This window comes from Chroicocephalus ridibundus, chromosome 4 (genome assembly GCF_963924245.1).
Source record: "Chroicocephalus ridibundus chromosome 4, bChrRid1.1, whole genome shotgun sequence".
NCBI lineage: Eukaryota > Metazoa > Chordata > Aves > Charadriiformes > Laridae > Chroicocephalus > Chroicocephalus ridibundus.
This window is the reverse complement of record NC_086287.1, coordinates 13,014,751-13,038,520: the sequence shown is the minus strand read 5'-3', so window position 1 is coordinate 13,038,520 and position 23,770 is coordinate 13,014,751. Positions and strand designations below refer to the sequence as shown.

General features: G+C 44.0%; 1 protein-coding gene across 1 annotated transcript in view; it reads left to right on the top strand.

Annotated features, from left to right (window-relative positions):
• The window catches only part of SWAP70 (switching B cell complex subunit SWAP70), a 42,375-nt gene extending 37,956 nt beyond the window's left edge, over positions 1–4,419 (top strand). The window contains exons 11-12 of the mRNA XM_063332675.1: positions 1,473–1,569; positions 2,330–4,419. Coding sequence (XP_063188745.1) covers positions 1,473–1,569; positions 2,330–2,439 — 207 coding nt within the window. The 3' untranslated portion in view covers positions 2,440–4,419. The remainder of the gene's footprint in view (positions 1–1,472; positions 1,570–2,329) is intronic.
• The last annotated feature ends 19,351 nt before the right edge of the window (positions 4,420–23,770 follow it).

Here is a 23,770-nt window from a genome sequence, read left to right as displayed (position 1 = left end):
AGTATGGCACAAAAATTACAGTAACAGACCGGATAGTTATGTGTTGGGTTTTTTGGCCTAAACCAGTAGATATGTTTGAAGAAGAGGACGTGTTTCAGACACACCACCTCCTTTCTTCTTTTGTCCCAATTCACGTGCAAGCCAGCTCAGTCGTATCCTGAAATACTCCTTGTCTTCTATTGTAGGCTAACTGCTTCGGCAGTCCCATTGCTGTCATAACCAAATGCCCTATACTTTTGAATTAATACTCTTTTAATGGTTTGATGATGTCATGGGGCAATATTGTCTTCTACAGATGAAAAATCGATGTGCTATGGTAGGCCGTTACTCCTCTAAAAGGTATTTAAGCACTGAACTGATGTCAAGGAGAGCTAGGAATTAGCTCAATGTGTAGCCGTGCCTCGTGTCCCAAATATCAGGCCTGTTCTCTGCTCTGCTGAGTGTTTTTGGTGAAGGCCAGTAGCTGTATTCATGGAAGAAATACGAGTCAGAATCCAGCGAGTACAGAGTCTGAAGTGCTGCATACTTTCTAGGGCTAGGGAGGTGTTGATCCTGTGTGTATTTAGGTCAGGAAACAAAACATGACTGGATTTCTGTTTAACTAGGGAGTGTGTTTATGCTGTCTCTGCGCGGTTGAGGTTAGCTCTGTGAAGGACAAGCTAGTGAGCTGTCTCAACTGGCACAGAATACAAATGCTGCAGTGACTGCAAGCAAGGGCCCAGGTGGGGTAGTTCTGGCCACTTTACAACTTATGTGTTGGTGTTACATCTAACACCATCGTTAGATTGCTTTTGGCTAATACTTGACTTTTTTTTAGATGACATCTCAGAATTTTTGTATATGAAACAACATTTACTACTACAAAAGAATTGCTGAATCCAACAGACATTAAAAAAACCCAAACATCTCCCCCCCCACCCAGAGCGAAACCCCAACCAAACAAAAAAAATTCCACAAAACAAATGATGGAGTACGTCACTGCAATAGTTGACTCGTTATTTTAGAAATAATCACTCAATTTGGAACTGACCAAAAGACCATTTTAGACCAAAGAATACCGCTTTCTTGCTTGGGTGCAACAACAGCAGTTCTTTTCATAGCTTACATTTTATGATTTCTGATAGTGAGAGAGAACCACTAGCCAGTGTTAGTTTGGAACACAAAATGCATCCTTCTGTTTTGAAACTACAGTTTATGCTTTCAGTCCTCATGAAAACTAGCCCAACTTACACAGCTACAGAATCTTGTAAAACTTAGTTATTTTTGGATTCTGGTTTGACAACTTACTTTTTTTAGTTTGCGATGATTAAATTACTTAAGGTGGTTAGAAATGAGGTTCTTCTGTCTACACCAAATAGATTGCTGGCTGAATTAGTGTGGTTCTGTCTTTAGATTTAAAAGCATGTTTTTTCTTTTTATATGAACAGAGTAAAGTTGTTCTTGTTTTTCAAGTGGGTTGTATCTTATTTCAGGAGGTTAAGAAAAAATTGGAAACGGCGGCTAATAACACCAAGAGTTGGAAAGATAAAGTAGCTCATCATGAGGGATTAATTCGACTAATAGAGCCAGGTAAGTTATTAACAGAGAAGTTACAAAAAATAAGTATTCATTCTGTCTTACATACTTCATATAAATGACCTAGTGATCTACTGAAGTCTGCCTTTTCCTGTAGCTTATTGGTTTCATGTCAGCCTATAAATATCACATTTGTGAGAACTGCTGATGGTAATTTTCAAGTCTTTGCCTCTACTGGCCCTACTGTAATAATTAATTTTTTATTATTTGTTTATTTATTTATTTATTTAAAACAAATCAAGGATCAACCTGAACATTGCGTGATTTGGGTCTTTAAGGCAGTTCGCATAAATGCAAATTGCCAAAAAGATGAAGTAAAGATGGCTAAAATATTGTATTTTTGGGGATAAATTTAATTTCTTAGCTTAATTAATAGCATGCCAGCCCAGAGGAAAGTGGCTTTGTAATGCAGCGCTGGAGAGATTGCTTTCCTTCAATGCTGGAGAGATCGCTTTCCTTCAAGGACATCTCTAAAGGCAAGAAGGAGAGGGGTTTACTAAGATACAGCTATTTGGGGTGCCGGGGGAAGTTGGGAGATAAGGATGCAAAAGACAGCAGCCATCAACAACTTCTCACATTAAGCACCTTCACTGACGGGGTTCCTCTTTGGTCAGCTAGTCATCAGGTCACCTTAGAGTAGGTGACAGCACTTACCAAAGCATCCTGTGGCGACACTTGGCCTGTCCCACTGACACTGGGTGAGCAATGTCCCTGTCAGAAACGCCTGTTTCAAGTATTGCGCTCTGTCTTCCAGGCTCCAAGAATCCTCACTTAATCACAAACTGGGGCCCGGCCGCCTTCACTGAAGCTGAACTTGAGCAAAGACAAAAGAGCTGGAAAGGGAAAAAAGCCACTTCTGAGTAATGACGGTAGCTGACGTATCGTTTGTGAATAGACGCCCACCTTCATTCATTCTGCTTTGCACAGAGCAGCTTCCCGCTTATAAAGATCTTAGTTTGCTCAGCAGGTCGGGCCTTTCTATGAAGGAAATACTGTTGACCCCATAGGAGTGTCTACTCAGAGCGCATTAATTACAATATGTGGTGTCTGACAGTACTTGCTGTTTTCCCTCATTTTTCCAGAAATTCTGTTCTTTTATACAAAGCTTATCAACTGAAGATTTTTATTTAAATGCAGCTTGTGACAGAATTGTTTCCGTACTAGCCTGTAACAATCTGACAGCATGTAACCAATCAAGCAGCATCACTTTCATTCCAAAAAGTGAGGGAAGAAGTTGTTTTGTTGGTTCAGTTATTATAATTTAAACCCAGGATAAATCGATCCTGGAGGTTCTGTCCGACTTTGAGATAGAGCATTACCTTTCCTTCCATTGACTCGTCTTTTGTTTTTGCTCTGTCCGTCTGTTGCTCTTTGCATGGTGCTTCTTCCTTAGCGAGGGTAGACCGGCATCACTGGGTACCTGCTGGCTGGTTGGATTTTGTGTCCTGTTTTCCACTGTTTGCAGGAATCCAAACAAAAGAACTGGAAATAGGCACGTACAAAATACTGCTGTAAAACATTTGGAAAAAGTAGTCATGCGAGATTGTTCTTGTACTGTCTCATGCTTTAGAAGCGCTAACAAAAAACTTGAGAGTTCTCTTCATAGTTGTAAAGATGCACAGTTTTGACTTACAGCATTGTGGAGCAGATGAATGGAAGACGATAGCACATACAGGCCAAATGTCATCTGCATCAAGGCTATGCTTGTGCAAGAAATTTCATCATAATGTTCCACTGCTTTAGATACAACACTTTTGTCTTAATTGGAGGCCAGATTAAAAAAAAAAGCAAGAAGAAAACTAAGTTTGACCTTTTTATTTTAGATAAAAATTATAAATGTGTAGCAATACTGCTTTAGAAAAAATTAATTCCCGTCAGCAAAATAATTTCAGAATTTCTAGTAACAAGGCTTCCCAAAGAGCCTACTGCTCTGCCTCAAAATTCTCTCCAGGGACAAAGCCAGTTATTTCTGTTTCTGAAGGGAAAAGGAATATGTCTGTGATTTTGCTTTGTAGATCTCCCACACCAGACAAGAAGTCAGTCTATTGCTAAGTAAAGTAGTATTTTTCGTAATTGTACAGATATTTTGAGAACTGAGCCCCCCCTCCTGAAGAGCAGGTGCCCATTGGTGTGGCTTGTTAGTCAGCTTTGACCTTTGTATGTACACCGAACACGGACATCCATCTCTTAGAACCTGCTTTTTAGTTCAGCTAAATGTTAAATTATTTTTAGTAAATAAGAAGTGGATGTTTTAGACGGATAACCAGAGCGTTTGTGTACTGCATTGTGATACTTGGATCCCAGAAGAGCAGAAGCTGTACAGAAGTGATCTTCAGATTCAGAAGTCAACAGCATTTTTTTATTTGCCTATTAACCAAGACTCATTCAGATACTGAATCTTCCCATACATTTATTCTCTGGTTATATTTTTATACTAATTGAAATCTTTAATGTTTCAGTAAATGGAGTGTTGATTAGAATGGCAGGAAAATCCAGGATCTTCCTATTTGTATTTACTGTACAGGAAAGCAGTAGTTCCTTAAGCTTGCTAACAAGGCATTTTTAAAATTGATTATGTTTACAGAAGAAATGTGAAAAAAACTGTAATAGAAATACTAATGTATACATTGTTAAACTTTGCTGTAGGCGATGGAACAGTATTTATAACTATCAAACATCTTTTATGTGGAGAGCAGAAGGTCTATTGGGGCTAAACTTGTTTAATTTTTCTAACAGTCTTTATTTTGGACAAATGTTTTTTAAGAACACCAAATGATGCATGTTTTCATATTTTTTACTGTTCTTTAGAATTGGCTATTTAATAAAGTAATACAAAGTCATTTACATTTCTGAATTAATTGACGTCTTTTGGCGGTTTCTTTTGGGTTAGTGGTGTTCAGAATTCAGTAGCCATTGTGTGGAAGTATTAATGTGATGGAAGAAATATATTCTTAGTGGTCTGATCAACGGGATTTGGATTAAAGCCATAGTAAAGGCAGTGGTCACACAGATAATACAATATAATTTGTCTTAACAGCACCACTTCTCTTACATGTTTGTATTCAGTACACCTCGATACAGTATGATGATGGTGAGCGATTACAAACAGCATTGCTCGCTAACACAAAGCGTACCAGGTGGGAAATGAATTGATACAACAGCTACATCTACAGCAGCACATCAAGGCTTAGAGCGCCAGCCTGGGACGAGGGCAGACCTGCTCTTATCAGCGAGCTAATGGGGGAACACGGCTGTGGAGTGTGGGTACCTTGGCACATAGAAATGTGTGCTTCTGCAGGAAAAACAGCCCTTCATTAAAATGTCATCTGCATGCATCTGTCTTGAGTTATTTATTTCTTAGTCACTATTAGAAGAGGAAATGAGACAAGTCTCCTTTTAGCTTTGTTGTCCCTGCTTGCTCTGACTAAGAAAGCTTTGTGTGAAGCGCTGTACGGTAAAAGTGGGGGAAGAGGTTGGTTTAAAAATGAACCAATCACATTTTGAGCAAAAAATAGTATTTTACAGTAAGTCCATTAAAGCTACGCTAAACACAGCATGAGTCAGAGTCACCACATCTCATGAAACTCCAGCATGGAAAACTGCACTCCTGGTGCAGTAGCATTTCCAGTGAGCCCCCAGGTTACAGCACTCTTATTCCAAGAAACTTAATGGTGAGGATATCCTCAATGAACTGTGGTGCTATGGTTGTCTCTTTTCCGCCCCAAGAAGCCTTGCGACGTCATAGTGCCTTACATACATGCCAGGCTACCTACGCAGAGGCCAGTGGAAAGCTGCATCTGCTGTTCTTGAACCCTCAGTAGAATGCACTGGAAGGCTTAGTCTGATTCAGATTTACCTGCTGCTTATGGTGGAACAGTCCTGCAAACCAATAGCACAGTGCCATGTTATTTTCGCTTAAAACAGGAGTGGGTTTTTTTTAGCCCTGTGACCATTTTATGAAGCTGATTTATGAGACTTGCACGCTTACTCACACATTCCCAAACTGTAACAGGCCAGTTTCCAGCAACTCATATTACTTCTGTTTAACTGTCCCGCACGAACAGCCACAAAAGTGAAGCCTATACAGGGAAGCACAGTGTGTTAGGATAAGATCTGTATCCTGGGGTGAGGTGAGGGGGCAACAGCAGGCACACCATCCGTTTCAGTAAAAGTGAACTGAAAATAACTGCTCTGATTTTTTTTTTTTTTTTTTTTTTTTTTAATCTCAAATATGTGAAGCAGTTAAGTAAACAATTTTTGAGCAAACCAGTGCATGGCCAGGAAAGGGGATCTCCATAAGGTCTTTTAGCTGCTTTGAGGACAGAGGTCGTTATTTGTTCACAAAGTAAAGGGCACAGAAGTGAGGAATTATGACGTGCCATAACGTTGTCATCTCTAACAGAATGAAAATCTCCTGCAACACCCGCAAGATTTTAGTTCCCCCACTCATCAATTAGGGACTTTCCACCTTTGCCGCCCTGTGCTGGTTATTTGGCGATTGTGGCGTTCTTTGGCAATTGTGGCGGTCTTTTTTTTTTTTTTTTTTTTTTAATTTATTTTACTTTTATCTTTCCGCGTCACGGTGGGAGCGCCCCGCCCGGCCGCACCCGCTGGGACCTTGGCCCGGGGCTGGGACCTTGGCCCGGGGCTGGGACCTTGGGCGGCAGAGGCAGGACCCAAAGCCGGGGGCTGGGCCCGTCTCATACCTGGGCTCCAGCTGCCACCTGGTGGCGGCTCAGGCCTTCAGCGCCCCAGCTGGCGTTATTAACGCGTTCTACTGACCTGGTGAACGTGGCCCGAGAGAACGAACACCGCCCTTCAGCTTCATTCCCCTTCAACAACTGCAGCAGCCGCTTACAAGAGAGAAGTACAATGATGCACAACGGCTGGAATTAAAAAAATGTTGAAAGTGAACCAGGTGTCCTGCTGTACTACGATTACGCCACTGCTGTCATTGTAGCACATTGTCATCCTTGAGTTCAGAAGCCAGTTCGGTTCTTCTGTTGTCTCAGCTGAGTATATCTGGTCCCAGAGATGTCCCATGAGCCTAGGAAAAAGGAATTACAACATGAGTGTTACCACTGGCCTAGTATAAATTTATGCTCAGAGCCTTGAAGCTAACTAACTCAGACATACTTAAAAAAAAAACCCCACCAACCCAGTGCACCATGAAGGACAACATGTACAGTTGGATACGCCATCCACCCAGCTCAGCTACAGCGCAAAGCTTGGGCTGCCATACAGCTTTCCTAATGGGAGTAAAGCAGGGCAAGGAAAAAATGTATGTGTAAGGAAGGTTACTCACCTGTAAATAGTGTTTTCCCAGGTGTCTCGTGTACATGCCTCATTTATCCTTCACCCCCATCCTGTTCTCAGTTCTTTCTCCTCCTACTGAAAGGCGCTCATTGACTTGCAGGATAAAAAAGCCCCGAGGCTGCAGGCGTGGGGCTGGGCGTAGGATGTGCAATGTGCCAGCTCACACGTAGTCCCCTTTTGGGAGCAGGACTCAGGATCATCCCTTCAAGTTACAAGTGAGGGGGGAAAAGAAAAAAAGGAAAAAAAAAAAAAAGAAAAGAGACCAGCCTGTGGTTTGAAACACTTTAGGGCTCCCCACCTGGCAGGATGAGCAGCCACACAGGCATCATGTCTCCTCTTACAGCTAATGTGGCTGTGAATTCCAAAATGAAACACAAACAGAAAGCTTGTGACACTACATGAATTTAGAGACTGTCACGACTTTCATACATTGAGTCTCAACTGTGAACTTCAACTACTTGGAAACGCCAGGGAAGTGAAAATGCAGAAAAGCACCATTTTATGAACTGGCTTTCTGTGTATGTCCAAAGAACACTTGCTTCAGAAAGGGGCAAGGCCAGTGGTTGTTTTGACACTCATGATGAAAAGAAAAGGTTTGGAGCAAGGCAGCTGCTTCTCACCTCAAAAAGAAATTGAAATTGGAACAGTATGGTGCAAAACAAAAGATAAAAACATTCTGAAAAGTCTTGAGGGGGAGATTTAATGAGGCAGTTTAACATCTACCACCACAATCCCAGAAAGATCATTTGATGAGAACCCCTCTCCTCCCTTCTTTCTGATATTTTAGCCTAATTGACAGAGGTAATGTAAAAAGATATGAGCAGCTGGCCAGTGGAAAGCCCATGACAGAGTGAGCAGAATGTCGACAAAAAGTAAAAAAAAAATTAAAAAAAATCACCTCAGAACACGTGCACTCACTTTTCCCCATTGGCCATTGTTTTAAATTCCTCAATAAATAAAACACACACACACAAAGTAACACCTTCTACCTTAGTCAGCATGCTCATTGCTCACGTTGCTCTTCTGTCAACCAAAGGAGCTTGCTCTAGCACTAGCTTTACACACAGTTGTTAATATAATTGATAATTAATAGAGCGGCTTGTCACAGCTACAGCACACAAACAGCTTTTACAGGATCCGGGCCTAACATCTTCCTGCAAATGCTCACCTGCTGTTATTCCTGTTGTCACCTATTCTCTGAGCACATGGCAGTGATTTGCTCAGGCAGTGCAGATTTCACCACAGGGAACCTTCCAGGGTGCTTGTGAGGATGGCTGCTCTTGCCCACGGTTGCCCAAGGCGCCCGTGTCCTTTCACCTAACTTGACCAACAAGTCTAATTTGAACATGTTAGTATCTCAGATGGGATTAAAAACTCAAGCATTGACATGAGACAGTTGCAAAAGCCGCCTGGGCTTCCTCGGTGTTGACACTTACTAGCTGTTTCAATGCTTACCAGAGCATGGGGATTTCTCTTTCCACTCCAAAGAGGCTTGTGCAGCTCAGCCCTGACACTGCTGGGGAACTCCAGGTCCTCTGGGGTGTTGGTTCCTCGGTCTTGACTAAAAAAGGAAAAAAACACTTAAAAAACTATTTAAGGTCAGACTCTGCTTAGACACCTTTAGAAACTCCATCTCAGGGCATAGCTGGGACTGAAATTTTGCATGTGGAGCAGCCTGAAGTTGTGTTTTCCCAACTGCTTCCTTTGCCAGTGATGCATTGGGCCATTTTGCCCTTTCCACCACATCTGCCTGCGAGGGAGGAGCACGCCCCATTTCACAGCCAGGCTTTCTCCCCCTGCCAGAAAGCTCCTCTTGGCCCTAGGATGTTTTTCCCCAGAGAGAAGGTGGGAAACGATGCGGGGGCATACCCTGCTCACACACAGGTCCCCCCCCTTAAGCTGAGCGCTGTGCTGGCACCAGGCACTCAGTGTGGGGCGGCTCCCTTGGTGGGAACAGAGGTGGCATCTTCTGCATTTGCTGTGGCCATTGCCTCCCTGTGAGGGTTGCACAATGCCCAAGGGGGTCGCTGCTGGCCCATGGAGCATCCTGGGGAGATGGCTGGCCAGAAACAAGCATCACCCCAAGCCTGGTCTTGCAGTGTAGCTGTACATGGCCCTGCTTGCAAAATAAACTTGCCTGCCTGTGCTCCCACATGCTCCCTTCACTGTCACCATTACAGATGGCAAGAGCCAAACCCACAATTGCTCTCAGGCCACCTCCATCCAGCAAATCCTCCCTGCCAGCAGGAGAAAATCCAGAGCATATATTCCTTGAAATCATATTTCCAAGGGACGGGCAGCCAAAGGCTGGGTGCAGGCATGGAGTGTGGTGGTACAAGAACCAGCTTGGCAGAACAGCACACCAAAGGGAAAGGGAAAAAGAAAACCACACTGGGTGCCAAACACCCTTGCCGGGCTGGGCTGCTCCCTGGCATTTCTGATGTCTCTGCAAGGTGTGGACCAGTCCTGCACAGTTTCAAAGACAGCTATGTCTCTGCCTCCCCTCCTCACCCTACTCTGACCAGTCACTCACTCCTACTGGTGTCCCCACGACCCATCTGACAGAGTACCAGTTACAGGCATTAACTGCCCAGAAAATCAGACGTTGCTCAGACTCATGCAGCTATTTTAGCAGAAAGCTCCTGGGTGAGTGCTGGGCCCAGGGCAGGGTGCGCAGAGTCCACACCACCTCCGGGCGAGTGGTGCTGCACAACCACTCACTGCTTGTCAAGTTTTCTGTTCTTCTCTCATTTTCATCTTGCCCCTCCTGATGAGCCCCAACTCCCTACATGCCGACGCAGGGCGAGAAGACTGACACGATTTTTCCAAAGCCCCCGGCTAGTTCTGGGACCCGCAGCACAGGACTCTGCCAGCTCCTGCCCCGGCAGGCTGGCCAGGCAGCAGAAGCTGCTCCCCAAGAGACGGGGAGAACAATAAGAAATACCAGATCTTCCGCAGGAATGCGGGAGATACCGTGGCGGGGGGCCCTAGTGAGTCTGGGCAGGATTTGCTCACGGCTTGGATGTAGACCAGAGGTTGCCACTTCAACCGCCCTGTCGCCGGTCCAGGGTGACTTGGGGGGTGCATCGCGGGGCCCTGTCCTGCCGTGGCCCCTGACACCAGATGGCAGCCGGACACCACCGCACGGCCCTCCGAAACCGCTCACGGGAGCAAAGCTGCTCCTCAGCAGGCTTGTAATTAATCACATCTGCGGATCCTGTTTTGAAAGGCAGATTCACGCAGATGCGGTGCTACAGGGGTTTTTTACAGCTGAGTTGGTAGCACGCTTGGAGCTGCGTCACTTGTGTACGTGCAGCAACACACTGCTACTGCAGGAGGAAAAACCCACTCTTCCTTTGCAAGGAAAGCACACGTAACACCAAACCAAAATCTTTTGTTAGGTTTTGGATGACTTATCTCCCTAAAGAAAAGCAAAAAGAGCCAGGACCAGGCAGATTTCGAATGACCAGGCTGCCAGCATACCCAGTCATCACAGCTCGGTGGGCTTCCACCCGAGTGCAAAGGCTGAGCAGCAGCAATGCAGCTCAACCCCTCGTGTGCTCGGGGCACATTGGTTACCCCGATTTGTTCAGGTGACTGAAACCAGGGTCTGCACCCACAGCTGCAAAGGCCTGACACTAACTTGAGAGTCATACAGTTCCTCTGTTGGGTAACATTTTCCCTCAACGACTTACGAACTTTAATCCAATTTTGAAATGTAGGGGAGGCTAAGTTGGATTACATTAGCTTAACTGCTCATGTCATAAACTCTTCAGAAGTGGGACTGGAGGTTTTTTCCTCCAGAAACCTTTTGTTGGCCCACAAAATCCTTGGTTTTTTTCTTAGCTCAGACACCAAAAGGGGGAGTTTTCAGCTTCCAAAAATAAATCAAAGACACCATGATGCCTGCAGGGTATTTGTTTCTCCATAGGAACGTGAACCTGGTGGTTTAGTTTAAGAGAGACTAAGCTAACTCTCACATTTTCTACATTCCTCTTTTTCCTGGATATATCAAGATCGACAGGTTTGAACTGTTGTTTTAATGAAAACCTACTACTCCTGAGAGGGTTTCCTGTTTTAGAAAGATGATATTTCAGAGCTACAAAATTCCAAACAATTTGACTTGCTATCACCTTCGTCAGGTCCCTTAACCTCCTTACGCCTCAGTTGCCCATTGATGAAATGTGAATGATATTTATCCATTAAAAAAGCGTGCAGACATCTGCAAAATACTCAGCTGTGCCTAAAAAGAGAGCTCTTTAAGCAACACCATGATAAACTGAAATTGTGTCCACAAGGTGCAAATCAGAGGTTGCTGCATGAGGCCTTGGAAAACACCATGTGTACTGGGGCAACCCCTGCACAACCAGAGCTCCCATGGCACCATCCCCTGCCAGCCCCTTGCAGGGACACCTCCAGCTCCTCTACCTTTATGCATGATCCCTGGTGGCCAGAAAACCTCCTCTGAGCTCTTGGGTAACAACCGCAAATTGAAGCAGCCTTCAGCTCTCTAATTAACTGGAGCTAAATCACCACATAGCTACCCCCAAAGTGTCAGGAAAATTAAACCAGTAGTCATAAAGTCATGCTGCGTTCCAGCCAAGCCCTCTTTCATCATCTCTAATTCAGGCTGCTGAATACATCCCAGGTAGGTTTTCCCCTCCCTTGTGCATGAGGAGCTCCAGAATCATCCTGGGGTAAATATAAACATGACTGACCTGGACATTGCATCTGTGGACAGTTTTCAGAGCTTAAGCTCTGCAACTCAGAGCAACAATTTTGCAGATAGATGCAAATCACTTGTTGAAACTCAAGTATTTGTATTAAACTTGCAAGCACAACATGACTCCCTGAATATGTTTTTGGTCTTGGAAACTGATCTTCAGCTCCCAGTTTTGTTAATTCTGCAATCCAAAATGTTTTTTTTTATTGTCTACTAAAGGCAATTAGGATTTTCCAACTGTTCTAACAATTTAGAAGCTCTAACATGTAAAAACACTTTCTTGTGTTACAAAAGCTTCTCTGAATTGTAAAATGCATTACAAAGCGGAGGGAGTCAGTCCCTTATACACTGCTTGGGCTGCTCTCCTGGCAGAAAATGACCACTGGCAGCTTGCAAGGCATGGAAAAAAGACTTATCGCCCAGATCCTGGAAACAAGAGTCAAAGCTGCGTTAGCTGGGCAAATCGGCACTGACTTCTCAGCACTAGTCCCTGGAGGTAGGGACGTCTACTGACGTCAAGGCTGTCCTTGTTATTGCAGGGCTCAGAGCCCTTGAAACATTTTATCTGTAAGCCCTAGTCCAGCCCACTGCACAGAAAAGTTCTTCAAATGCCTCTGATGGGGACGGCTGGAACATGAGAATGTGGAGTGCTTTCGACGCCTCCCCACTCACCTGCTCCAACTGTGCAGCAGCATGTCTTAGGGATCTCTGAAATATGCACTTTGAGAAGCCACTTGCTCTCCTGTTTCACTCAGAAACCCTCCTGGAACATTGCTGCTTCCTCTCTGAACGCCTCTTTTAAAGCCAGGTTTTCTTCCTGCTATGCCAAAGGAGCCTATAAAAAAGGAAAAAGACAGGGATGTTAAGGAAAGCACTTACCTGATATGCAAAAGCTCACAGGTACAACATGAAGGAATGCACAATGCTCAGGATTACATGCCCATTAGGAAAATGGGAAAGCCACTAATGGTTTTCAAAGGTAGACTCTGATTTGTTATTTCTATCGGGCTATTATTTTTGGGAGACTTGAAGATTCCTTTTATTGGAGAATGTTTCCTGATAATTTCTTACGGAAAGAGCATTGCTCTTATCCCTTTGCATTTCAGGTAGATGAAGCACTTTATAAGCTGCCCTTACCACTGCTCAAGGGCAGGAGTAACTGTTTTTTTTGGGGCTGGGGGGAGGCTGAGACATCAACTTGCTGGAAGGGCTGGAGCAGAGCCAGCAGCCATGCTGACCAGCCCTGCACTGGTCAATGCTGGTGGTGGGATGGCATATCACTGCCCCAGAGCGTTGCAGATAAGTCGCTTCACCTTGTGGTGCAGCAGTGCAAAGCTGCATGTGGGCTCATTTTCTGTTTCCCCGTGTTCTGCAATGCAGACACCCCCAGGGTCCCAAAGTCACAGGATGAAAAACTCATCCTTCCTTTTGGCCCGGATCCTGAACAGACATATGCACACGCTTAGCGTTGAGCATGTGAGTAGCAACACTGATCTCCATGGGGCAATCCACATGCTTGAGCCTCTGCACATTTGGGAGCGGGGGAGAGAAGGACACTTGGTTCTTTGGTCGCCTATTTTACATGCCACTGGTGGAGATCCCACCCAAGAGAGAACTGTGAAGCAGGATGGCGCTGAACTATACAGCTATTTTTCTTTCCATCACTTGTGGCCTTGCTGAGACCTGCTACGAATTATCTGGGATATTACACCCCAGACGAGTCGAAACAACAGGTCTTGCTGCAGACTGTCTGTGTTTAGTGGGATGATTTAGTTACTGCTTTCCCCCCACCCCGTCGTCTTCCTTATTCCCATTAGTGACACGTTGGCTGCAGAGAAAAGTTATTCATGCTCTAGAAATGTAATATTTACTCAAAACAATTTTTATTTGGCTTGGCTTCTTCCCAGTGCCATAAAGTGATAGCCAACCCCAAGTGCTTACATAGACAACATGTGCATCTGAGTCATATTTATGATCCTAGTTATAAAAAGCACACAATCTTGTTGTTTGGTGCAATAGGATGGGACTGAAGGCATCAGCACGTCTTGAGCATAGCCTGTCTCTGGAATCTGCAGAAATTTGCCATGCTCCAAATTTAGAACTTGTGGGTGGAAGCTCAGGCAGGAGCCAACTTTTTATACCATTACATCACAGGAATTGAGGGCTTCGTGCCAAGGGATCCAAGGAAATTAATAAAGAGCAGAGGCTGTCCAGCTGTTTGAATTTAAAGTCACGGCAGAGAGGTAATTATTAATAAAAGTGGCTTTATTCAGAGCATAGTAATCTCATTGCTTAAATTGAACATATCCCCTCTTTACTGCAGCTTACTATTCTGTTGGAACTTGTAAAGATAATAGTAAGGAATTAACATCTGTAAGAGATAGGCCCAGTGAAGCCGAGATCATTTTTGATAGAGGACACGCTTCAGCGGTAACTTTCCAGCTCAGTAATGCTCTGTGAGCGCACACGTTTGCCAGTGGCACCACCGCTCCCCTGGCTGGAGGAGGTGGCTGGAACGTGGCGCGCATTTTTCCAGCTAAAACACACAAGGTCTCACATGGACAGCGATCAAAGCTGTATCCAGCTAATTTGAAGAGTAATTCAATTTGTTTGACCTCCCTGTGCTGGGGCAGCCAGCGTAAGCTCAAATGTCACAGCCTCCCAGGAGCCGATGGTAAAGCATCAGGGCCTGTTACCAAGAGGCACAGGGTGACCTGACTGACCTTCCAGCTGGTTTGGGAGACACTATGCATGCCCACAGCCCCAGGGGTGAAAGGTCCTGTGTGCAGAGTGTGGCTGTGCCTTGCGTAAGGGCAGTGCCAATGCTGGGGGGAGCCACAGACCGTGGAGTCCAGATCTGCTAGATGCTGCTTTCTGCACCTCAAAAGCACGGTGCACACAATAGGTACCTACCTAGCTCCAACAGTGAACCTATAGCCCCCAGCAGGAGAGGCTCCACAGAGAAAAAATACTGGGCCTGTATACAGAAAGGAGTCGTGGGGTCTAGGTACTGAGACTCTGCATGCCAAAGGCTGAACACAGGCTTGCCACAAAACATATAGCCAGGAGAATACAGCAGTGTCTTGGAAAAGGGGCTCCCCTGATGCTTAAACCACAGAAATGTTGGTATGCAGCTTCGGAGATTTGCAGCTTATACTCTCCTCAAGGGTATGCAAAAGCTATGAATAATTAAAAAATTAGCTCGGGGTTCTCTAGGAAGTTCCCTATTCCCATTTTACAGATAAACAAACTGAGGAGGGAAGCAACTAAAACCCTCTTCACTGGAGCGATACTGTCAGCAAACCAAATATCAGAGTTCCCAAAGAGTTGCTCCTGCACCCACAGAGATCACGTCATGCTTGCACATGTCTTTCTTGCAGCAGCACATACCAAACGGCTTTACACATCCATGCCTCACCAGGAGCCAGCACAGCAAAGACTGGGGCCTGCAGCTCCCAACAACCCCTGTTTTGGCCTAAGCACCCAAACATGTACAGTATATCCCTTTCTCCAGGGAGAGCAGATAAATAATATAAACATAAATCACTTCAACCATGTGCTCACAGGGTGACAATTTCCATGATGGGAAGAAGACTGTTATTGGTAGGGAAAAGTAAGGGATAAATAGCAAAAATCAAGTCATTCTCCATTTCTTAAATGTGGTCTTCCCACTCACAATGCAGGCATGTGCGTGCAGGGGGTGTTACAAGACTTTAGGCAGCCCTGAATTCAACGAGCTCTATTACTAGATAAACTTCTTATATTTTACCTAGAAAAATATGATGCCAACCATTCAGTTCCTGCCAGAGAACCCACTGAGAGATACTAGCCCTGCTCAAGTACAACATTTCATTGCTATGTATTTTGTTTCCCAGCGTATAGCTGATCATGCTGGACTGTATTGCATTTTTTGTGAATAGCCATGAACATCTAAAGATTAAAATCCCTCAGGTTTATTAAACGTCCCATTTGTGGTTAAGAGATGCCCTCCCGTGATGCATGACTCACAGGGTAAGCTGAGGCTCTGCAATGGGTGAGGACAGCTTTCGGCTGCTGCTTCGCTGTGTGATGGGAGACATCTTGCTGGGTGGGAACCTGGAGTTGGACTGGCTCCTGGGGCCGGCTCGTCCACGCGGCTGCATGCCGAAAGCATCTGACGTGACTCTGAAGCATTTCTCCACTTCAGCAAAGAATGGCATGAGGAGACTTTGAGGAGGGACAATACAGGGTTTTCCTTGGCTGCTAAGAATACCTGCAACATAGGACTTAAAAAGAGAAATGGATAGTAAGTAAATTGGAGTAATTGGATACCTTGAAGAGGAATTTATTTTAAAAAATTATTAGGGACAGAAAGCACCCCAAAAACTATCACCAGATATTTGCCATAATAAAAGGACAAAGGACTCCTTATTTCCTAATTGAGTGGCCCAAGGTAGGTTCAGTTTGAGGAGTGAAGTAGCCATTTTACCCGCAGTCTCATGCTGTTATTCCACACTTTTCAGTGCATGCTCCACCTTGCGCTAGAGAGAGCCTGCAACTACCTGCCACTGCCCCTCTGACACATGCATAGAAGGGGAAAGAAAAAAGTCATCAAAATGAGCAGTCTTAAGGATACTGTCATGCACCCCAGAAGCTGGGAATGCCTACCTGTCAGAGCCAGACAGTGGATACTCATTGTCCTCAGCCCTTTCTTTCAGACATTGCAGGATAGTAACTCGCTTCCTAGAGTACTGCACTAGAAAAATAACTCTAATAAGCAAGTGATTCTATGGAAATAGATGAAACACTTCAAGCTATAACCCAACGAGCTTCTAACCCGTGGCTGATCTCCAACTCTGTTCCCACTGAAGTCCCTCCCACCCCATCTACGGTCAGTAGAAAAGCAGCAAGCATTTAAAAATTTGGAGACCTTGCCCATTCTTACAACTGGGTAAGAGTCAAGTTTCCAAAATGCTATTTATGCTGCGTAGAAACTTCTTTCCCAGAAGTCCCTTTGTCTCCAGCAGACAATCCCTTATTGCACTACTAGTTCTAGATGCAGCCAACCATCATCCTATTTAAAAGTCATTCCCTGGGCCACCATCTTCCAACAATGGTAGCAATAAATACGTTTGATCAGCTAATTTACCTTCTGCAAACACAAAACTAGACTAACAACGGGTTTTATCTTCTGGCATGTAGCTTGTAAAACCAGCTCAAACTAGTAGCACAGGAATTCATACTAATATATAAAATATGGAAAAGGGGTTTATGAGAAGGTGGGTTTGTGGCTTCTTGTTTTGAGTTTTTTCCATGAGATTCTTAAAAGTCTCAAACCCTGAAATTAAGAAACCCTGGTGATGCCTTAGTTCCTAGCAGTTTCTTTAAAAGATGAGTCATTTGTAAAGCATGGAAAGTATTAGAGTCATTGCTTTGATGTCTTTAATAGAAATTTGGGATGGATTTGAAAGAAATGAGGAAAGTGCTGTTATTTCCTTTTGGAATGGCAATCTGACATGATTGGTGCTGTTATACAACAGAGCGACCAAACGGCAGTGCACACGCTAACCCAGCGCGGGCCGAGGAACTCGTTCTCCTAATCAAGTTTATAGCTGGATGCTAATGGGCTCAGCAAACAAACACTCATGTTTATTATAACAGAATGAACAGAATGTACCACAGAGAATATGACTCACTTTTCCATAGGACGCCTGTCTATTCTCTGGGTTTGAATAATGAAATATTGCACCTCTCGCTAGCAGTTTGTTTTACAAAGTTTTAATGAGTTCATCCCAACGAGCTGTAGCCCTGCCACATAAAAACTGATTCATTTGCCTTGTGAAAATAAGCGTGCCTTTTGACAGGACACTCTGCACTAGGCCCTACTAAATCAGCCGGAGAGGCTAGACTCACTCACAGGTGGTTTTAGTCTTGAGTGCTTTTTGAAAATGAAAATATGCAGTCAGCTTCAGCAGCATGTCGGCTGTTTTCCCTTGGGTGACAGGCTGTCCTGCTGCATCCAAAGTTCCCCTTCTCCGCTGTACATAATTTGCCTTTTAAACTGGGGCTTTAAAACCATTACTTTCTGTAAGAAAAAGGTTTGTTTTAAAGCAGAGTTTGGGAAAGGGGCATTTAAGAAATGATTACATTTTTATTTCAAAATATGCAAAACCAAAAAAAAGCTGCCTATTAACTCATAGGAAATTCTGATTAAAGTAGATGTCCTTATAAGACCCTCCTGTAAGAAATTCAAATGAAGGGCAGGGGAGGGAAAGAGATTTTTAAGTAAACAAGTGAGAAGAGCCAGGGAAAACAAGAGCAATGAGCAGAGTCTCAGGTGGCCGACTTGGCAGAGCAGGGCGTGAAGGAAGGAAGAGGCTGTGGGACAACGAACTGCTGGTGTTTACAGTAGTCAAGGAGTCTCCAGAGTTTGTGACTTTAACCACAAGTTGCTTAACAATACTGTACACTCCTTTTCTTTCACATCCAGCCCTGGTCATGTGGGTAAATCCCCTTCCGAGTCAAGAGGGTGGACACAGGTGCATGGGTGATGGTGTGGACCATGCTGTTTGAGAGAAAAGGACCGGCAGAGGGGGTGTTTCACTGCACCTTGAAATTACGGGAGTCATGATGACAAAAGACAGCTCCTGACTCAAGTCTCAGTTCCTGGACTGGAGAGGGCTGCTGCGTAACAAGCTAGGAACTGAGGGACAGTCCTGCGGTGTAGACAGGGCCAGTTGCAGATAGATTTTTATTTTTTTTTCCCCTTGAAACCAACGGAGCCCTTCAAGTGCTAGAAGAGAATGATGAGGTGGAAGAAGTGGTGTGTTTGTCACTTCCCAGCGGCAGATGCAGGAGAGCTGCAGATCCACTTGCAAAGAGGTGGATGTAAGCTGGCACTTCGGAGATTGACTTGTTGCTGTGGCTTTCTACCAAGCATTGGTAGTTACTGCGAAAGACACACTTGATTCATATTTGCGGTGGAGATTAACCTTGGCTAAGACTTTGCAAGTTAGAAAACCATTTCAAGTGAAGAAATGAAATATTCCTCAGGTTAAAGATTGCTCAGGTTATCTCTCATCCCTGTGGGAATTTTTAGCGTGGATCTGCAAATGCATTGTTTGAAAGTTTTTTAAGTACCCTTTTGCAGCCTGAAACACTAGCTGCAATAATGGAGAAACTAACTGAATGACAGAAAAGCAAACCCTAAAATAGTTACCACCATTAACACCAGGAAGGCTGGGGGTGTGTTGTCCTGTGGTTTTCTGTGCTCAGTAGCAATGTGTCATCATAAAGAGCGTACATTTAACGGCTGAACAATGCTGTGCGTGGTGTCACCTTCCCAAGGGCTAACTGTGCAACAGCTTCTCCAAACTGCTGAATTTCCACTGCTGAAGCAGTTCATTAAAAAAATCCTTATACAGCTGGGAATTATAAAACTCTGCAAGAGCCTGTGATGCCAAGGAACTTCATTTGGAGGCACACCTACGTTTCTATTGCTTTGGAAGCTGGTCTTTTCCAAAAATTTTTCTATAGACGCTAAAGCAAGGATGAATCTGGCCACAGTCCATTCACCATGAGTGATTATAACTTAAAGGGACATTCCCTCTCTTTAAAAATTCTAATTCTTCACATGTTTCTGGTTAAAAAAAACACAAAAGAACCAATCCTTGTGCCTATGTCAGTGTCTTAGCTGTATAAATTTAAACATTCCATTGTAAGCTAAGATTATCTTGCCTCTTGCCCATTGAGACATGTGGGTTTGGCTTTATAAGACTCCATAACTGGCCTGCTTGAACCCTGTCCAGCAAGTTTTCATCTAAATTGATTAGGACTTGGAACGTATTTTCTTGGACAAATTGTGTTCTAATGAATAGAACACTCCCTCACAGCTGTCCTGCCAGAAAGCCAAGATTTTTTCTGTCTAGAAATCATCCCAAAGTGACCCTTAGATAAAGTTCAGAATCCATTTTTATTTTTTAATTAAGAAAAGGTTTGCTTAATTCCATTCCATACATTTCAGTGCTAGGCAGCTGACACGATTCCCCCTAAACATTTTATTTTAAAGAATTTGTTTGTGATGTCAGATCTGCCATAGACAATACATTTCTAAACACGCTGTTTACATTAACTGTAAAGCACAGAGACGGCTTCAGCAGAAGGAGAAGTCTCTCTCATCCGAATTCCTGTAGATGGCACATACAGCAAACTCAAGGTTGGCTCTATTCTCCACACAATAAATTTAAACATTAATTAAGACAAACAGGGGACACCGCTCTAAAGCCTCACCCGGGCACCAGGGATTTCCATGATGCCCTTCCCCAGGGACATGGCTCCTCAACAGAACTCTCCTCCCACCCAATAGGTAGCTTCAAGAGCTCACCTTCGAGTCCAGGAGTGGACTGGCTGAGAAATCCTGTCATTAATTAATGCTGGCCAAATGAAGAGGGCAGTTTCCCTCAATAAGGGGCCCTGGTCACTCTGAGGTAAGAGCTTTCCCCAGTCAGGATGAACACACCTTTTCTTTTTAGCATTTTGCTCCTTCCTTGTTCTCCCAGATGTTCCAGCTCGGTAAATGTTTCTGTTATGATTAGCCCATCTGGAATTTTTATCCTATGACCATTCTCATGGTACACAAGGAGGATTTCATTCAATCCAGAATATCCAGTGGACATCCATGATTACATCATTTTGCTTATCTTTTAGCAAGAGTATTTCTAGGAACCAGGAGCACAATTTGAGGCAAGATCAGATCCTTTCTAGTCTTGGAAAAGATGGTTCTGACCCATGGAACTGTGTGGCAATAACATGCCTTCAGCATGGTTTCAGGATTTTGCTGACATGTGGCACTCAGAAATTAAAGATATTTGTTTACAGGAATTCAAAGGAACAGGTCTTTCAAGCAACATGACTTCCCAGCTCTTTAAACATCAGCTATATCTTTAAGAAGACAGGAAACTGAGGAATGGACAGGAAACTTGAATGGAATTTGACTCCTTCTATGCTTATAGAAAAAATAAGTAAATCACGACAAGTTGTTCTGCTACAGAAGTAATTAGCATTGTGGTATTGCTTGTGGAAAACAGGTCATAAGAAGACAATAAGAATGGGAAACTTCCTCTGCTCTCAACAGACTCTGCTTGCTCATACTTGCAAGACACACTGAGCTGCAGAAATTTACCTGAAATCCCACAGAGAAAGATGATAGCTGCTGCGGTTATTCTCCAATGCCTTTATTGTAAGCTGGTCCAGTCAAATCGACGTGATTAGTCAATCTGCATGATTAGATAAAAAAGGTCTTACTTAATCTTATGCCGCTTTGGCAGACAGACTCAGATGGAAAAATACCACGTATCTCGGCTAGAGGCCATGTCGTCTTTGCTTGTGGACTAAGAAAACTGGTGACATTTGCAGCCATTGCTTTGAGCTCATGTTTTGTTTTGTGTTTTTTTCCTGTGTGCTCTTAAACCAACTCATCGGAACCTAAATATAATGACAGGGAATGAACATGAACAAGATTTGCTAACACTGTATTGCACTGTATTCTGCAGCCTGCTATTGTCTGGAAATGTGGTTATAATGGGCTGATTATACAACATTAAACCCTCCTGAAAACATACACAGAAACTGTGATATAATCATGCTTGGAGCAGTTATCTTTAAACACAAGCATGGGTTCAGCACCCATTGGAGAGCGGCAAGCAAAGCTATGGGCCCAAGGCAAAACAATGACCAACTGCCAAGAAACATCCTCGTTAGTCTTTGTTAGAGTTTGTATTTTTAAAGTCATTGTGCAGTTTAATTAAGTTGGTAACATGCAGATGAGAAAGTGGAAAAAAATGTGAAGACATAGGGAGATGAAATGCTAAGGCACTGAAAGATGTCACCTCCTCTGTGAAATGCTTACATTGTGAAATAAAAAGAGAAGAAAGAACGAGTCATTTCAGGATATGTCTGGAATGAGAGATAAGACCAGAAGATTACAATCTTCTAGTAGTCTTCCACAAAAGCTCTTTATTTGCATTCTGTATCATGCGGTCTGATTCTGAACACAAATCAAATGGAGAACAGACAAGAAGATGAACTACAGTCTAAGAAATGGGATTTCAGGACATGATGGCACTTTCAAGACCCTGAGAACTTGATCCACATTTTCCCTGAAGATGCTAACATTTACTCACAAGAGCTGAAGGTTTGATCAAGCCTAAGTCATCACAGAATGAGTAGCTCAGAGACCAAGGATGTAAATGGGATAAGAAGGCAGAAGACAGAGAGAAGAGAACTCAAGTCAAACCTTGTGACCACCCCTGGTGGTCCTTGTGTGCTACCAAGTTGATCACAGGTTTTAAGTATTTTTTGGTTGTATTCCAGCTTGTTATACACCCTCAGCTCCTCTCCCTGTTTATCTGTTTTGCAGTGCTGGATGTGTGAGTAGTTTTGTGAAATTATATAAAGCTTTTAACCAGACACAGCCAAAAATGTCTAGAGAGAGACAGGCAAAACTATTTCTTAAGTTGAAGAGGAGACTTCAGGCCAGATCGCAGCTATCATGTCCAGGTTAAGTTCCCCTTGCAACATTTCCAGAAAAAGAGAGGATTTCAAGCTGTCCTTGGGAACAGCTGGGAATTTCCTTTTCCTGGAGGGACCCATGGGCCAGATGAAGCCAGATTCCTGCTGTCCAATCCCTGCTGACAAAGCGGGTGCTCCCCAGTCATCTGACATCAGGAGGGGACAACCAGCATTCAGTGTTGTGCTCCCTGGGGAGGAGCCCAGCAGGCTGAAGTTGCAAAAATCCCTTGAGCATTTCCTGCCCTCACCTCAGGTAACGGCTGCTTTGGTGGGTATTGAAACCAGAGAAAGAACTGAGCTACTACCAGGGGGCCTGCCAGGATTTTTGCCCCTCATCTGTAAAGAAACTAGAGGACCTTGCCCTAGCTTCTGCTCTTTCACACCTGTGGCTGCCCTTGTCTTGCTGCATGAGTCAAAGGCTGGCATGCAAGCGGTCCCCCTTGTGCATGGGTAGACAGGTAGGAGGCTCTAACAGCAAGACCAGATGTTACATTACCTTTAACTCTTACATACCCAGTAATTAATCGGCACCCATTTCACAGAAGTCACATGGATTGCCAACGTCCCAGAGCGGCCCTGGCTCAGCAATCTGCTTGCATGCTGAATTTCCACTGCGCTTAAATGACAGTTTTGCCTAGGGACTCCGTCTCCAAAAAAACATAAGTGCTGAACACCAAATACAAGCTCTGGGTAGTTAGTGTTTTGCAAGATCCATCCTTGTTGAGGGTCTGCAGGTTTGTACCCTCTGCCATTACATGGAGGGACAGAAGGGTTACAGGAAAGGCACACTTGAACTCTTTGTGGACAGTATATAGCATTGTAGGGAATGAGCCAAAACGTCAACGCTAAGGAAGCAAAACAGAGAACCAAAGAGAGATGGGAGTGGAGTGGAAAGCTCAGAATTATGGACACAAATTAATGAACCAGCAGGACTGGAAACGGGAACAAGCTGTCAGAACTTCATCTCTTACAAGGGACAAAGAAAAAAAAATTGTAATTTCTGATGCTTTTGATGGAAACAGAGTTGTGCAAGACTGATATTGTTCACACTGATTTAATTAAGACTCTGTCAGCACTGTCAAGCTTAATTGACCTGGTATTTAACATTTATAGAAGTCAGTTATAAAGACGTGCTCTGCACTAAAAATCAGCATTCTATAAATGGTCCCAGTCCTAGAAGGGTCGCCTTTTTGGCACAGCAGACTCTTGAGAGCATCCCACTTATGTGCTAAGATATCTCTATCTAGCTGAAAAGATTACAAGCTCATGTCGCATTCCTTGCCCACACAGTCCTCTCCTCGCAGTTTGTGGGAATCTGGGGTGTCCAAGGAATGCAGAGTCAAGCTTCCTGGCAGCATCCCATCACGGAAATTATTTCACAGAGAATTAATCCCCGATTCTGACACTTCTTGTCATGTTAGATTCAAATCTCTGCATTTGCTGAGCTTTAATGAGCATGGAAAGGCAAGGAGTAGACAATGGACTTGCACCACTTGTGAACATTTTGGTTGGGCTGGTTAGTGACAGAAGCAGTTCTCTATGTAGAGAAACGAGCTTGTCTGGATGTCAGCAACAGCCCATGGGTAGAGTATGCCACAAACCTCCGCT